Source organism: Chelonoidis abingdonii, chromosome 6 (genome assembly GCF_003597395.2).
Source record: "Chelonoidis abingdonii isolate Lonesome George chromosome 6, CheloAbing_2.0, whole genome shotgun sequence".
In the NCBI taxonomy this organism is placed as follows: domain Eukaryota; kingdom Metazoa; phylum Chordata; order Testudines; family Testudinidae; genus Chelonoidis; species Chelonoidis abingdonii.
In genome coordinates this window covers 105,907,665-105,922,946 of record NC_133774.1, presented here as the reverse complement: position 1 = coordinate 105,922,946, position 15,282 = coordinate 105,907,665, and the positions used below count along the sequence as shown (strand labels likewise).

The 15,282-nt window shown below is 37.9% G+C and overlaps 1 protein-coding gene across 4 annotated transcripts in view; it reads right to left on the bottom strand.

Moving 5' to 3' along the window:
* MLLT3 (MLLT3 super elongation complex subunit) overlaps positions 1-14,841 on the bottom strand; it is a 231,022-nt gene extending 216,181 nt beyond the window's left edge. For 2 of the 4 annotated variants that reach the window (XM_032797554.2, XM_032797557.1), the window contains exon 1: positions 13,457-14,023. In XM_032797554.2, coding sequence (XP_032653445.1) covers positions 13,457-13,973 — 517 coding nt within the window. In that variant the 5' untranslated portion in view covers positions 13,974-14,023. Of the gene's footprint in view, positions 1-13,456; positions 14,024-14,305; positions 14,478-14,636 lie in introns of those variants that run through there. The other 2 variants (XM_032797555.2, XM_032797556.2) reach the window with 2 other exon arrangements.
* Between the last annotated feature and the right edge of the window lie 441 nt (positions 14,842-15,282).

Below are 15,282 nucleotides of genomic sequence, written 5' to 3'. Positions count from 1 at the left end.
TTTGTTTGCATCAACACAGAACGCTCCAAGAGCCCTGCTGTTCTATACTGTGGGTATATTCTTCCCCTTTTTTAAGAATGAAAATTGGATTTCTATAAGACTAGTCAACACTTTCAAATTTGGGTGCGTACAGTTCAGCACCCAAATTTGAACGTTTTTGCCTTTGCTTCTATAGATTTGTTACTAACAGACCTCAGCAGGAAAACCTTTGCAGGACTCAGACTGTAAGTGCAAGTAGAGACCCATTAAGTCACAAGTTTGCTTGTGTGGCTCCAGCTGCTGCATCACATCATCTGGCCCAAACTTTAGTGGACTTACTCCAACTTTACACTGGCATAAAAGCAGAATCTGCACCATTTTTTAAAATAAGGACTATTCATTTATACTGAAATTTTGCACAGCATTAGTGATAGATAATGAGAGTGACTTAATATATTGTTCCTTACCCATTAGGAGAAGGGTATTGGATAGGAGTAGGCAGCAGTGGCATGAGGGAAGTTGATTAATTTGTTATCTTTATGTTGTTGGATTACTTGATCTGATCTGGTGTAACCGACAGGTCTGTTTAGTGTCTTTACACAAGACTGTCGATGGTTATACTTCGGATAAATAAGAAGATGTAAAACAGCTTATTCCTTTCAGCATATTCTCTATTATCCCAGTCCGGGTAAAATGTGCTTCAGTGCATAGTACTTCCTACTGTGAATAGTCACAGTAAGTGTTTGTAGGATCAGACTCTGAATTTTCCGAACTGGGGTGAAATCCTGAATCCATTCTGAGTAACTGGCAGAACTCCCATTGACTTCAGTGGCCCAGAAATCTCACTCCTGAAGTCTCGCTAAATGTAAAAGGAGTCTGTATGATACTCTAACCGTTCTTTTATTTCAATACATGTACAAAGAGAGTGAGCATAAACTTAACACCCTGCCAAAATGATTCTCTTACACTTTAGCTTCCAAAAATGCTTATAACAAGTTTTAACCTTGCTAGCATTTTATGACATAGGAAACACAGTGGTGTCCGTCAACTTTAAGAACAACAGCATTAATTATAGTAGAGTAGTAAACCTTAACATATTAAAGGACAATTCAATACTTTGAATGTATGCTATACCAGGAGGCAGAGGGAATAAAAAAAGCTTGCTGGAAACTCTCTTTAAAATAATATTGCTTCTTTAATAAAAATAACTAAAACTCAAGAAAGAAAACAAGTTCTTCTGCTTTACAAATGAAAAGCAGTTTTTTCACTCAGAGATACACGCATACTTTCCAGGAATGAAACATTATTACTGGACAAACTGTAAATTGTTTCAAATTCCTATCACTAGCTAGTTTGAGATGACCAAAGGCTATCTGTAATTTGTTATGAAGTAAATGACATGGATATAACCTAGTGCATTATTTCTGTACTAGCTTCAAGATAGGAATGCAGCTTCAAGTTTTGCCTCCGTTTTTAGTTTTCGAGTACAAAGTGCAACAACCAAGGCCCTTGCAGGACTTCACTTCTAGGATCTCAGAAATTATTTTAGATTTATGTCTCCACAGCCACTTCTCCCCCTTCCACCACAGATCCTTTGCGGAGAATGGTTCTAAAAGACACATACTGACAAAGATTCCTTCACCTGCTACTGCCCTAGAGCCCCAATCCAGGTGGTGTTCATAGGTGGTGATGAGTCCTCAAGATGTACTAACTTGTAAACAAAATCCCCATGAGATCAGTAGGGAGACAATGCACACAGTGGCATCTGGACCCACCCCATATGCAGATTCTCAACACCAGAGAAGGCCTCTAATTTGAGTGTGCAAAGGGAGAATGTCAATTAGATATGTGGGGGAGAAGAACTATGAAAAATGCTACACTCCCTTACCTATGCTACTAGTAACATTTCTCTTAAGCTGAAAGAATTTTTAAGTCTAGTTTGCATTTCACTGTTTATCTTTGTATCAGTTTCAGCTTGGATAAGAAAAACAAAGATTTGTTAGTTTCCACTTAATTATAGTCACTTTCTAATAAGTTTCACTTTCTGGTTCTCATACAAGCAGGCTTGCCAACACTGGAGGAGCACGTTATTCCTTTACAAATAAACCACTTTGCCCACTTCATACACAATGTTAAGGAAAACATTTTAGAAATAATTCATAGAAGTCTGGTTTTTAGAAGTCTGAATATGGGTGTAATTGATCCGACAGAAGCTCTCTAATGTCTCTGTATTTGATTCAGAGTACTTTCTCTTTTGTACAATTAAATACTGCCCAGTGCCAACATTCTTAATATTAAATCATTTTGAATCACTGCTGTACATCCTGAAATAAGGTATTAGTACAGGCCAAACAAAGTCATGCACTGAAATTAACAATGCCCTAAGTGTGAAGTACAGTGCACTGCAAAGATTATGTAAGAGTTTTAAACACTTTACAGAAAACAAATACAAAGTGCAACAAGTATGACCGAACTGACATGGGTTTTGTGTACAGTGAGAGCTTTCTGTAAAGAGCCTTACCGCATGCATTGGTGCAATATCTATTTTTAAATTTGCATCAAACTGGGATAAAACATTTGAAGATAATTTTAAAAATCAGGTACAATAATGAATCTCAAAATGACTTCAATGAGTTATCTGCATGTTTCTAAAAATAAATTACTTCAAATTCCTAAAACACAACTTTGTGGAGGACGAGCGCTTAAAGGAGGCCTCTCTTTTCTGGGAGTAGTGAACACTATCTTTAAATTTTAAGTTTGCCCTGTTTCCCATGCACTAAATGAAAACACCATATTTGCTGGCCACCAGCCTACAGAGTCAAATAGTTTTTCTTCCTAACCAATTTCAAGATTATTCTTTTGGATCATTTGCCCTCCTGACAGGTCTCCCCACAAGAATGTAAAGAAGATTTGAATTTCCTTTACAAGTCTACAAATGCAGACCACCTTGTCTTTCAGCCCTTGTTTCACAGAGATACACTATGCTCCTACAACTTCTGCTCAAAACAAGAGCATAACGGATAACTAACTCACTGACTGAACTGAGATTTTTGTGTCAGCCCTTGTATTAGCACAAGGGTAGGCAACCTGCGGCACGCATGCTGATTTTCAGTGGCACTCACACTGCCCAGGTCCTGACCACCAGTCTAGGGGGCTCTGCACTTTAATTTAAATTTTAAAAGAGGCTTCTTAAACATTTTTTAAAAAAATTTATTTACTTTACATACAATAGTTTAGTTATATATTATAGACATAGAAAGAGACCTTCTAAAAATGTTAAAATGTATTACTGGCATGCGGAACCTTAAATTAGAGTGAATAAATGAAAACTCGGCACACCACTTCCAAAAGATTGCCGACCCCTGTATTAGCAGATTCACACAGTGCATTTAGGCTTAATACAAGCTGTTCAGTATCTCAAACAATGAATGGCAATATCTATCTGCTACCAAGTAACCAAGATTCTTTTTGTTCAGCTTTCCACTTCTTGCATGCAATAAAGCTGGTGTTTTCTCCCTTGTGTGTCTACCCTCATAATAATTTGAAAAATCAACACACTTGTCTCACTATTCTATCCTTATAAGTGTGAGGTTATACAAAAATTCACACTAAAGTTATGCTTGCTTGTATAAAATTAGAATAAGGAAAATAAGTCAATTCATATGCTTCAGTGGCACAAAATAGTTTTCATTAGATACAAGGCAATCACTTACCTGAAACTGTGGAAGTTAAAGATATTTAGGGCCACAGCATGCTCTTGATTTTAAAATCCACTTCCACTAACCACCCAGATTTTACTAGGAAATTTGAAGAAACACATCTTAACTCCTTAGTGGAATCAGAGGGGAATTCTGTTTAAGATCAAAAGTAAGATGCAGTTCTTTGCTGGCAAGTAGCAGAAATAGTTAAGCATTAACACTATATGTGGAATGACATCATACTACAAACATTACTGCAATTTCTAATTGGTAGTAAATAGAACCCCATTGCCTAACACATTAAAAAAATACATCATCAAATGAGGGTAAATGATTTTTTGGCAAGACACTTTTATATCAAATCAATCTATACCCAGAATTTTCAATACTCTAAAGCTTACATGCCTTTTGAAATTAGTGTACTATATCCTCAAGCTTTTATGACACATACAGAACTATGGGACTGAAATAAGACAAAACTTGTTGTCAAACAGATGGCCACATACAGCTAGAAGTAATCATATAAACCACATTTCCATACTCTCCTTTTCCCTTCTTTGGTCACAATGCATAGTACAGCAAAACATAACCTCAATTACAACATCAGTACATTAGGAAATGGTTTTACAATATATACAACAAGAACCCAATTAATGTTTTACAAACCAGAAGCACACTTTTTTTTAAATGCAGTCAGCACGTAAAATGCCAAGACTTAAAAAACACCTATATACATTATATTTTCATTTCTCTGTGTTTTACATACTGCTGAATTATTAGAGAGAGAGAGAGGACAAAAATATGCTTGAACAGAAATTAAACATAAATACACCCTATCAACTGAAACATATAAACATTCAACTAACTTCTTTAAATTACTTATAAAATGCGTGTAGCCAGAACTTAGCATCTCACTAATCATTTTGGATTCACGCTTCGCATACAAGTATGTGCTTTCCCCATCCACTCAGCCATCCCCAAGACATTTTATTTTGCGATAGAAATTGATCAATTTCTTTCTTGTTAGAAGTACAAGTTAAACTTCTGTAAGACTTTGCCCATGAATTCCACTAAGATGAGCGAGAGTGCACTGTTTATTCCAACAGCATCCCAGCACCTGAAAATAAAATCTTATTGCACATCATTGTGCCAGTGAACTGATAACCCAAGTCCCATATAATACCACTGACCAGTATTTAAAAACTGAAATGGACTGATGCAGAGAGAAGAAACTAAATAACCACACAAGACATTATTCTGAGTCCAGGCTACCTAGTTATAGCCTGCATTAGTCAACTTGTGCATTCTGAGATTTCTTTTGCATCTAGCAATTTTTCCTGAGGCAATTAAAAAAAAAAAAAAACCCAAGCCAAAAAAACCCCCACACCACTAATCATATAATCAATCCACCTGCATGAACACTAAAGAATTTCACTCTAAGGATTTTTAGAATTCTGATAAAGTGTTTTCATAAGTTTAAAGAAGTCAGTCTCACGTGTAATGAACTGAAGTATTTGTACCCCTTTAAAGCAAATGAGGTGCAGTATGCCCATTGTCCCATGTGTCATACTACCTCAAGTTTGTTTCATTTTTCCTCCTGTTATCACCAGAATATTTACATATCTAGTATAAGCTCAACCAGCTCTTTCAAAAGTTACAAGTTTTTGTTTGTTTCCCCCCCCCCCCCAAGACTGGAAATATTCTATTCACATTGAAATGCTACTCGCCAGTACAGCACATTCATACCAACTAATCTCAATGGAAATGGATAAGCTAATGACATACCAAGGTCTCCCCACAACTTTCATATGATACATTCTTTTATCTTCAGCCAATATTTTAAAAAATGTCAGCTGAATATCTAGATTGAATTTGGATTTATCACCAGCAATTCTGACTGGGATCAGATTAACTGCGTAGCAGAAATATGCCATATCCTGGTGTCCAATCTCTTTGAATAAACATCTAATCTCAATGGAACATTCTATGTGGAGGAAAAAAAAAAAAAAACAAAACCATAGCACTAGGAAATCATGCCAAAAACCTCACACAAGCCATACTCCACAGTACTACTACCAGAACTTAATCTTTAATTTGACTTGAATTGAGGTACTGCAGACAAAACTAGTAACTGAGACACCATAAGAAAATCTAAGAACAAGGAGCACATTTCAGTCTTGTATTTAAGTTTCTTTATTTCAGTTCACGTTCCACAGTTAATGTACCTTGAACGTAAATCTGTCGTCACAGAGCCAGTTTGTTGCCATCAAAGGCACCAGTTATTTCTGCCAGAGGAAACTTCTATGTTATCTGACACATAGAATACTACATTCTGATCAGTATAGTTTATTGATTGATGTTCCACTTCAATTTGCACCAATAGCACAGAAATACACTGTTCAATCCTGCAGTTAAAAGCTTAATGGACTGTGTACTTAAGCAAAACTTGGACATGGCTGTGGAATATGAAAACTTAGCCTGGAGTGGCAATGCCAAAAAATTGAAAATGGCTCTTAAAAAACGGTTTTCTGATGTGGATTTATATATACTGTAAAAGAAGAAGATGCAGTTATAATTCACTATAAGCATGAGACATGAAGTTTCAATATGGTGAATTTAATGCAGTTTCTATGAAATGATGCCATATAACGTATTGAAAGAATGTATAAGATGACAATTTTAGACAGTTTTGTACTCAATGTTACACAGCTACGTCAGGAAAGTGAAAGTGTGTTAATGATTTTTAACCTCAAAATATTCTGGATGACAAACTGAATTGCTCTCTTGACACTACAGCTGGTCCTTTCGGACTATAGTTGAAATCCTTTGGTGGCCAATTCTACTGCTGATGCTGTAACTATTCTGCTGATAAAAGGATAATATTTGCTCTGAGGACCATAGGTCTCATATTTTACCAGCACCACTTTTAGAAGAACAAGGCAGAAAGAAATCTCCCCTTCAAAAATTACAAAAACCTCCAACATATTTGATGGGTTCAGTTCAATTATAAGGTGAAAAGATGCAGCCACAATTCACTGGTCCAAGTAGAAGTCATCCTGCTACATACTGAAGAAACTAGTGGTCAAATCTCTATTGGTATTAGAGCAGGTAATACACAAGGTAAACAGAAGCCGGACTCCAGATACTAGTACAGCAAATAAGGTTTCCTAGGTCCCACTCAAGTCACTAAGAACTTGCTCCTTTATGTCAACAGGTGTTCTGCCACTAATTTTAAAAGGAAGAGGAGCAGCATCTGATTTTCTTAATCCCCAGAAGGTAAAAATAAGAGATTGGGGGGATGGAGATGACACAATGCCTCTAACTTTCAAGTTAGAACATTTCGAGACAGAACATGTCACATAGCAGCCAAATTCCGTAGGACAGTCTTACTCTGTGTTGGAGCCAATATATGCCCATGTAGCAAGTAGAAGGGAGAAAGAGACCCAAATCATTCATAGCATAAGTTACATGAGCCACCTTACACACGCACACACAGCTAGTAACAAGAACAAATTTCTACATTTTCAACAGCATTGCTTTAGTTCACTAAGTTGTTTTATTGATGGTTTGTCTATTTTATACATATTTATGGTGAATGTTTTACAATACAGCAGTTAAGGGAAGACTGTCAAGCATTTTTAAAAGGTCCAAACTTAGGTCATGAAAGTGTTACAAAATGTAATATCAGATTCACTTTGATGAAAGATTACATTAAAACATAACTGGTTACATTGTCATTTTAAACATTCCCTTTGACTGCAACATAAATATTGCTTGAGACAGCATATAAAAAGTGTGGTCTAAACATTGAAGTTGCACTGAATTGATCATGTAAATTTAGAAACTGATTTAGTTAAAACAATGCAATTTCTGTGAGCAAAGGAATCCAACAGCAAGAAAGTGACACTAAACCAATCTATTTCCCATGGCAAAGAGCAAGCAGCATGAACAATGACAACTGATATTTAAATTAAAAAAAGAAGTCTTAGTTTTACTAATTCAAAGTCGTATTAGTAACACAGGTAAGAGATAATGATTTTTTTTAAAGTGTGACGATCAACGGGTCATTTAGACTTACGTGAAAACATACTGCCTCCAGGGGTTTCTTGTTTAGCTCACACATGAACTGAGGGACAGCTCTAATGTAATTTGGGACAGAAAATCTACAGCTATGTTATTGAACACTGAAGGTTTAGGGCCAGGCTGGATTTCAGTGGGGCAGCATGTGTCATCACATACCATGACTTGTTAGAATTGGAGTCAGCTACTACGTTTGTACAGACATGCACAACAGTCAGTTCCATAAACAACACCCAGCTTGCCCCACATCTCAAAAGGTTAGTCCTTAGTCCTACATTTTGAATTCTGATTCTGAAAGAACCTTACTTCACTAGGGGTCAAATACTGTAGTCTTTACTGAGGCAAAGCCCGCTTTCTAATCAATGGGAGTTTTGCCCAAGTATGAAATAAGGACTGTAGAATTGAGTCCTGCAAGGAAGAAGAAACACAATCAGAACATAAAACTCCCTTGTGATCAGTCCCAGTGACTCTTTTAAGGTGACTGTTCATTTAAACAGCTGCTTATGTAGGCTGGGGAACTACAACAGGAAAAAACATGGCATAAAATGGAAGGAAAGCTTCCACTACAATGGAACCCTCTCTCTGTTCAAGAACTCACGTTAATTAAGTACATTTTATAATGCTGTGGTTAAAGTATACAATCAGACAAAGTTTTACACAAAACTAATTGATACCTTGACATAATCAAGCAAAGCTGGGAAAACATAAATGTTCTAGATGGATTATTTAGAATGTACCACACTGCTTAGATGTTAAAACAAATATGGGCATTAAGTTCACCACACTTTTAAGCAGATCTGCCCTATATGTAGACAACCACCTCTTTCAATCACGTTCCTATCATTAATACTTTTATATATTTTAAGTAATGTTGCTTTATTCTTTCCATACATAGCGAAGTGAACAGCTATCTTTTACAACATGAAATATTCCGGTGTGCAAGAAGCCTTATACTCACAATGTCTCTCCCTCAACCAAAAGGAAGAAAAAAAATCAGCTGGTATACTTTATCTCAGGCAAAAACAAAAACACACCATTACTTAATAAAAAATCCTAGCTGTACGATAAAAGTTAATTGCCAGAAATATAATGGATTTCTGTTACAATGGAGCTGTGCCTCCCAATTGCCACTAACATATGGGACCATTAGATTCATGCTACTAATGCATTGTTTTTAAACTGCACTTTTATAAAACTCAGCTGAAGCACTCAATTCATCTTTTCTCTTCCCCAAGAGAAGTACAGCAAGCCAACAGTAGAAAAATTACGAACAACATAGTGAACCAACATGCAACATTTCATAAATCATTTGGTGTAATAGAAATAAAGCTACCTAATATGATCAGAAGATCAACAGCTTGTCCTTTGTAGATAATTCTGGTATTTATATAGCAACAGGAAACTTGACAAGATTCAGTTCCACTGACATTCTTTTAAATATTGTGCCTCCACATTAACAAGCAACTTCTCATTTATCTGAAGAAAGAAGTGTTGTCTGTTTTGTAATTAATCAACAAGTTCTGCACATTACATGGTAGGTCCAAATTATTTCAAAAGACAGGCTTTTGGTGTTTTGAAATATAAATAATCCAAGAACTAATAATTGTATTTATTTGCATTATTACATGATTTATATTGAAGTAATAATACCACTACTTTAAAAACCTCTTTCGTGCAAACTGTATCCCAAAACACAAAGTATGGACTTACTCTACCTCCTCAATGACACAAGTAGTTCCATTGCTTTCAATGGGACTACTCACGTGAGTAAAGGGGTCACATCAGGCCATTAAACAGAAAGCAGTACAGAGAGAAAGTCACTGAAAGCGACAGCATAATACACGGTACAATCAATAAATTATTCAATCATAACGCCAACAACAGGAAGAAAAGTTACTGCCAATTTAGGTTTTAAGGGGAGATTTAATTAAAAATGGTGAGGGCATGCCTTTTGAGGTGGAGAGGGGTAGATGCTGTAGATGGCAGCAACTATTGGAAAGCCAATCTCACCCCAACAGCAGAGAGTGTGTGAAAGGACAGAAAGGAGGTCAGTGCTAAAAGAGTGGAAATTGAAAGAAAGATTGATAAGGCAAACTGGAGTGACCCCTTTAAATGTTTAAACAAAAAACAAGAACTACACTATGCTCGTAGCTAGATCGTCACATTAATTAAACTAGTGTAACTTTGGGGTACACAGATCCCTCTATTTGTACATGCAACTCCCATTAAAAGAATGTAGGTTATGTACATACAACCTGGACACACCTTCATTTTTATAAGTTGCCCAACCCTTACTAGTTATAATATCACCAATGAAGTCAAAGTGTCAAAAGGCAATATGCAATAATAGAGCTGTACATAGAGCTTTGATAGTTTATCTGTTATAAGATACTCATGTAAACATACCCTCATCGGTAGAGCGACTTCTAGTTTCAGAAAAGAGTTCTCTTTACAAAGATATTCCTTTTTAGTGCTCCAAGTTAAACTGCAATAAGTAAAGGTGACCTAGTAGTAGCAACACATTATAAACCAAATGAAACCTATGACAGCATGTCCAATAATTTTTTTCAAAATGATGTGACAGCTCTGCAAATAGTCTTAATGAGTTTAACTTTTGCTACTAGCTACTATCATTCCTGTTAAAGCAGCCATTTTCAGCATCATTCCATGGAAGCAAATATACTAATATCACCTATCAAAAACTAAGGAATAATGTTATAACAAGCCAAAGTAATGACATGTGGCTTTGATTTGTGCTGTACATCTACTTCCCTCCTCCTAATCCCAGGACTTCATTTGTCTGACAAACTAGCAAATGTTTCTGTATGATAAATTATCTTTAGGCTTGGAACAATTAGGAGTTTTATCTATAAATATTGATAAACATCATTTCACTACAAACACAGGTCAACTAAATATTTTTTCCATCTTTTTTGCTTTACAGTGTAGTTTGATTTAAGAATATTTATGCTGATATTTTGAAATGCAATGTTGACTGTGTGTTTTAATTGTCATAAAGCCTTAACTTTTTGAATCTCAGCATCTAGTGTCTGATTCCCCCAAAATTCCACACCACTGTGAATATTTAAAAATTCTTTATTGATTTAAATTAACAAAAATCAGTTATATCCATTAATAATTATACAAAGAAAAAAATTCTGCCAAGTTTTTACACAAAATAATCAATAAAAGATTGCAACTTTAAAGACAAGCGATAGAGAAAGTACCTGACATCTGATTGGAAGCAAAAGCATTACGACGACATACTTTGGACATCATAGTAAAGACCACCTATGGTTAAATCAAACTATTAATATATAAGATCAAAAAGTCAGAACAACTTTTTGCAAAAATTAAAGTAATACTTCTCTATCCACTAAATCACAAGGGACACATAAAACAAAAACTCTTTTCTAAGGTCTTTACCAGAGTAAATGTTGGGTAGCACAAACAAAGTATTCTTAATAGCCTGACACTAATCTCCAAACTCTGACTTATAAGATCTGAAATGGCTAGGAGATTTTTGATGTGTCAAAATGAATCCCAGAAGTCAGAGATATTCAGCATAGACTGAATTACAACTAACTGTTCCCAATAAACAGAATGGTCTCACAATTTGAATCATGTGTAATTACAATATGACAAGTCCTCTCCGGGCTATGTAAGCTGGCACTTTTCCCAGCACTTGTCACATCATGAAAAACACTTACAAATAAAAACCCAAAATAAACACTTTAAAACAATGGTTTTAGTAGCTGCATAACGTAACTCTGCAGCCCAGTATACTCAACAAAACAACCATACATCTTCCACTTGCAAAGTCCTAAAAATATATTTCAGTTAAACTAGCTCTGTACCACACCTAACAACAATCCCCAGGTCTGGGCTACAGAGTAAGGTTCCCTCAGGCTGGACAGAAAGAAATCAGCATGGGGAATAAAGGCAGAATGTTTCACAAAACACCACTATGGCATAGATATAGCTCTAAGAAACGAAAAGCATTTTCTACCACTGATTTCAGTATAACAATCTGTTCACAGTATGCAGACAAAGTGACCTAAACTGTTTCGACTCCCTATACAGCTCTCACTCCTTCACCAAGTTTCTTATGCAAATTAATATTTCTTTAAACAAATTGCCTTTTTGTGCACATCAGTTAGTAATAAATGCAAAAAGAAGATGGGAAACTGCAAGAAAATCCATGTTTTTACAGGGCATTATTTTGCTGACAGTATAGCATAGATGTATGGGGAAAAAAAATCACTGAAAATTGTATTATGCAGAGTCTCCTGTACAATAGTTAGGACCTGACAGTGCACTGCATGACTGTTTTAGCGATGTGAATATAAATTAGATTGAATGATGGATGAAAGGGAACTGTTAGTTTGCACCTAGGAAGAGAATCATAGCAATCTAAATGCTATTTCGTACTGACTTCCAATCCTACAAACTCAGTGTAAAAAGAAGAAATTCATAACTTGATGTTTGATAAGTGAAAAGCATTATCACAAGTATACATGTTAACAAGAGCTTTGCTACCTCTAAACTCGACACTGATTGCTTCCTCTCTTTATTCATTCTCTGTATGTTCAATAATTCCCAAATAGCTCTAAGCAGAATGGATTTATTATGATGTTGTTCTAAGGAACTGCAGGAGTTCTAGATGCCAATAAAGATTACAGATCAAATGGGAGATAACTACTAACAATTGTGTCTACTTAGATAAATAAACCTGCACACAAACCAGGCACATTATATTTGTACTGTTACCTCCACTAATCCAACTAAAACAATCAGACAGTAGCTTTGAGAGCAATAGAATCAAAACTGAAAATACAAAAGATTTTTAAATCTCCATTAACAAAAATCAAGTAGTACCACCCCCTTTAAAAAAAAAGTCCTATAATATTTAAAAATTAAGAAAGATGGGATGGTAATGATTATGCAAACTCTAACTAAACAAAACCCCAAAAGGTGGCATAACTAGTAAAAACAGAAATCCATACTAAGAAATCATATCCATATCAAAATTCATCAGCAAGACATACAGATTCTTTCATCCAATCCATGTACTTACTACACTAAAGAGAAATGTAGATCTCGAAACAGTATGCAACATGTAGCACAAAATATACCACTCTATACTATCGATTTACTGGGTAAGGGATGAGAGATTCTGAAACCATTCAAAAGTAAAACAAGGCATGAGGATGCTGTCGAAGACAAGATCTCATGCAAGCTTTGCCCAATACGCAGTCACAGGCGGCAGAGATTAAAGATGATTGCGGCAGCAACTCAGAGTCATTGCAAGACAAGGGGGAAAGGCAGAAATAAATCACTGGGATAAAATAGTGCCCAGATGCCAGTCCCTTGACTGTGAGAGAGAGCACAAATGCTGCTTTTGTTTCCCCACCTGAACACGCAACAAATGCATCAGCTGCTTAACTCCCAGCTCAACCAGAGGATTAGGGAGTTCTCGTTTCGGGAGAGAAAAATACAGTACACCTGATGGTCCTTTGCATGCAACGATTTCTGAAACGCCAGGAGCTCGGCTGTAGTTCTTTGCAGCAGCAGTCGCCGCCTGCCAGCGCTCAGAGCATACATGTAAAGCAAGACTTGAAAGGCGAGTGTTTCTCTCTCCCCTTACGCAAACACATTAAATCCATATTTATCAAGCCACTTCTGTATTCGAGCCCTACCTCTTTTTGGCCTAGGGAAGCTTTCATGCAAGTGAAAGACGACTTTCTCCACAAAGTGCTGAATGTTACTGTGCTCGGGTCCTCTAACAAACACCATCCAGTCGTGGGTAAACCCCTCCACGGTGGGTTTCTTCCTAACCTGGGCTCGGTGCCCCAGCTCCAGTTTCACCTGAACAGCACACTGGAGAGAAAGAGAATGGCAACAATGAGCAGGAAGGCGAAGGATCACACTCAGCTTTAGGGGAGCACGAATAAGAAAATACACAAAGAAAATAGCCATAGCACAAGGGGGTGGGGGAGGGAAGCCACCCCAGACACTTAAACGTGCATTCACACTACAGGAAAGACGAAGCAGCGATCGGCTCGGGTTGTAACGGAATGCAGCCTCAAAGAAAGCGGACAGAACCCCAACACAAATACAATGGACACACATGAACACGCGCAAGGGCAGTATTTCCAAGGCAAAGAAAACTGGAGGATGGGGGGCATAATGCTTTATAATAGAAAGAAGTCTCATTTGGAGGTGGATTGCTCCTGAAATTGCATATCCGTAGCAAGGAACTAAACTCCAAGGCATTTAAATCCAGATCGCATGGGCACCAAATAAAAAGAATAAGTCAAGATGCGCAAGGGGAACGGCGGGGGGGGGGGGGAGAAGAAATCAAACAAAAAAACAACCCTCCCCATGCGTGAATAAAAACGCCAGCGGCTGCCAGTGCGATAGTCCAGGGGTTCGAGGGGAGAGGAGAGGGGCACGCTAACAGCTGGTTTTGCACACACACACGCATGCATAAAGGTAAAGTTACTGGGGTGCCGCTGGCTGTCAGAGCCACGCCGGAGAGAACGCACCATCCTAAGCGGCGCCTCCTGCGCTGAGTCCCCTGTACTGTACTCACTGCTCCCCTGGCTGCTGCGGCTGCAGAAATATGGCTGGGTTATTATTCGCCTCCACCGTCTCTCTCCCTCTCTCTCTAGATGTGTGTGTGCTTCATGCAATTGCAAAGAGAGGAGGGGAGGGAGGGAGAGCGAGAGGAAAAAGCCACACACTTAAAAAAAATCCCCAACACACCAACCTTTCTCTAATTGGAAGCACTAAACGGTGTCTGGGCAGCGCAGGGTGGAGGAGGAGGAGAAGGAGGAGAGGAAAGGGAGGGGAGAGAGGGGGATTGTATGTACTTACCGAACTGGCCATGCCTGGGGGCCCTGGGGTTTGCTGGGGTATGTACTTTTGTCCCCCACCCCACCCCCTTAGCTCTAATTCATGAAGAAGCTGCTGTGATTGAGAGTGCGCACAGGAGAGGAGGGTAGATGGCGGACATTCTCTTTCTTTCTTTTCCCCCCTGTCTCTTTCTCTCTCTCTCTTATTAAACTGAGCCCCCAGCAGCAGCTCCAGCGGCTGGGGCTGAGATACTAGAGCATGCGCCCTGCACCTCAAGCCTGACACTGAGACAGACATAACACTGTGCAATAGAGGGAGGGAGGGAGAGCGTGGAGAGAGAGGTAGAAAGAGCCAATCAAACACAGTAACTAAATCACTAACCCCTCCGGCCGGCCGCCCTCACAGTCAGATCATTGCCATCACAACCCAAATGCATTACTTAAAGTAACAGGTTACTGAGGGGAAGGAGAAGGGGGGAACCCACCACCCAACCCCGAGTAAACGACTCAGGTCTGACAATAAAAACCGGATTAAAACTGCTGGAATGTAACCAATGTCTGGAGCCTTAGCCCCCAGCAGTAAAGTAGGGGATGAGGAGGGGGCACTGCGCGACGGAGGGGAGCTGCTTGAGTTTGTCTGGGAATTTTAGAGGGGTCCTTTTTACAAG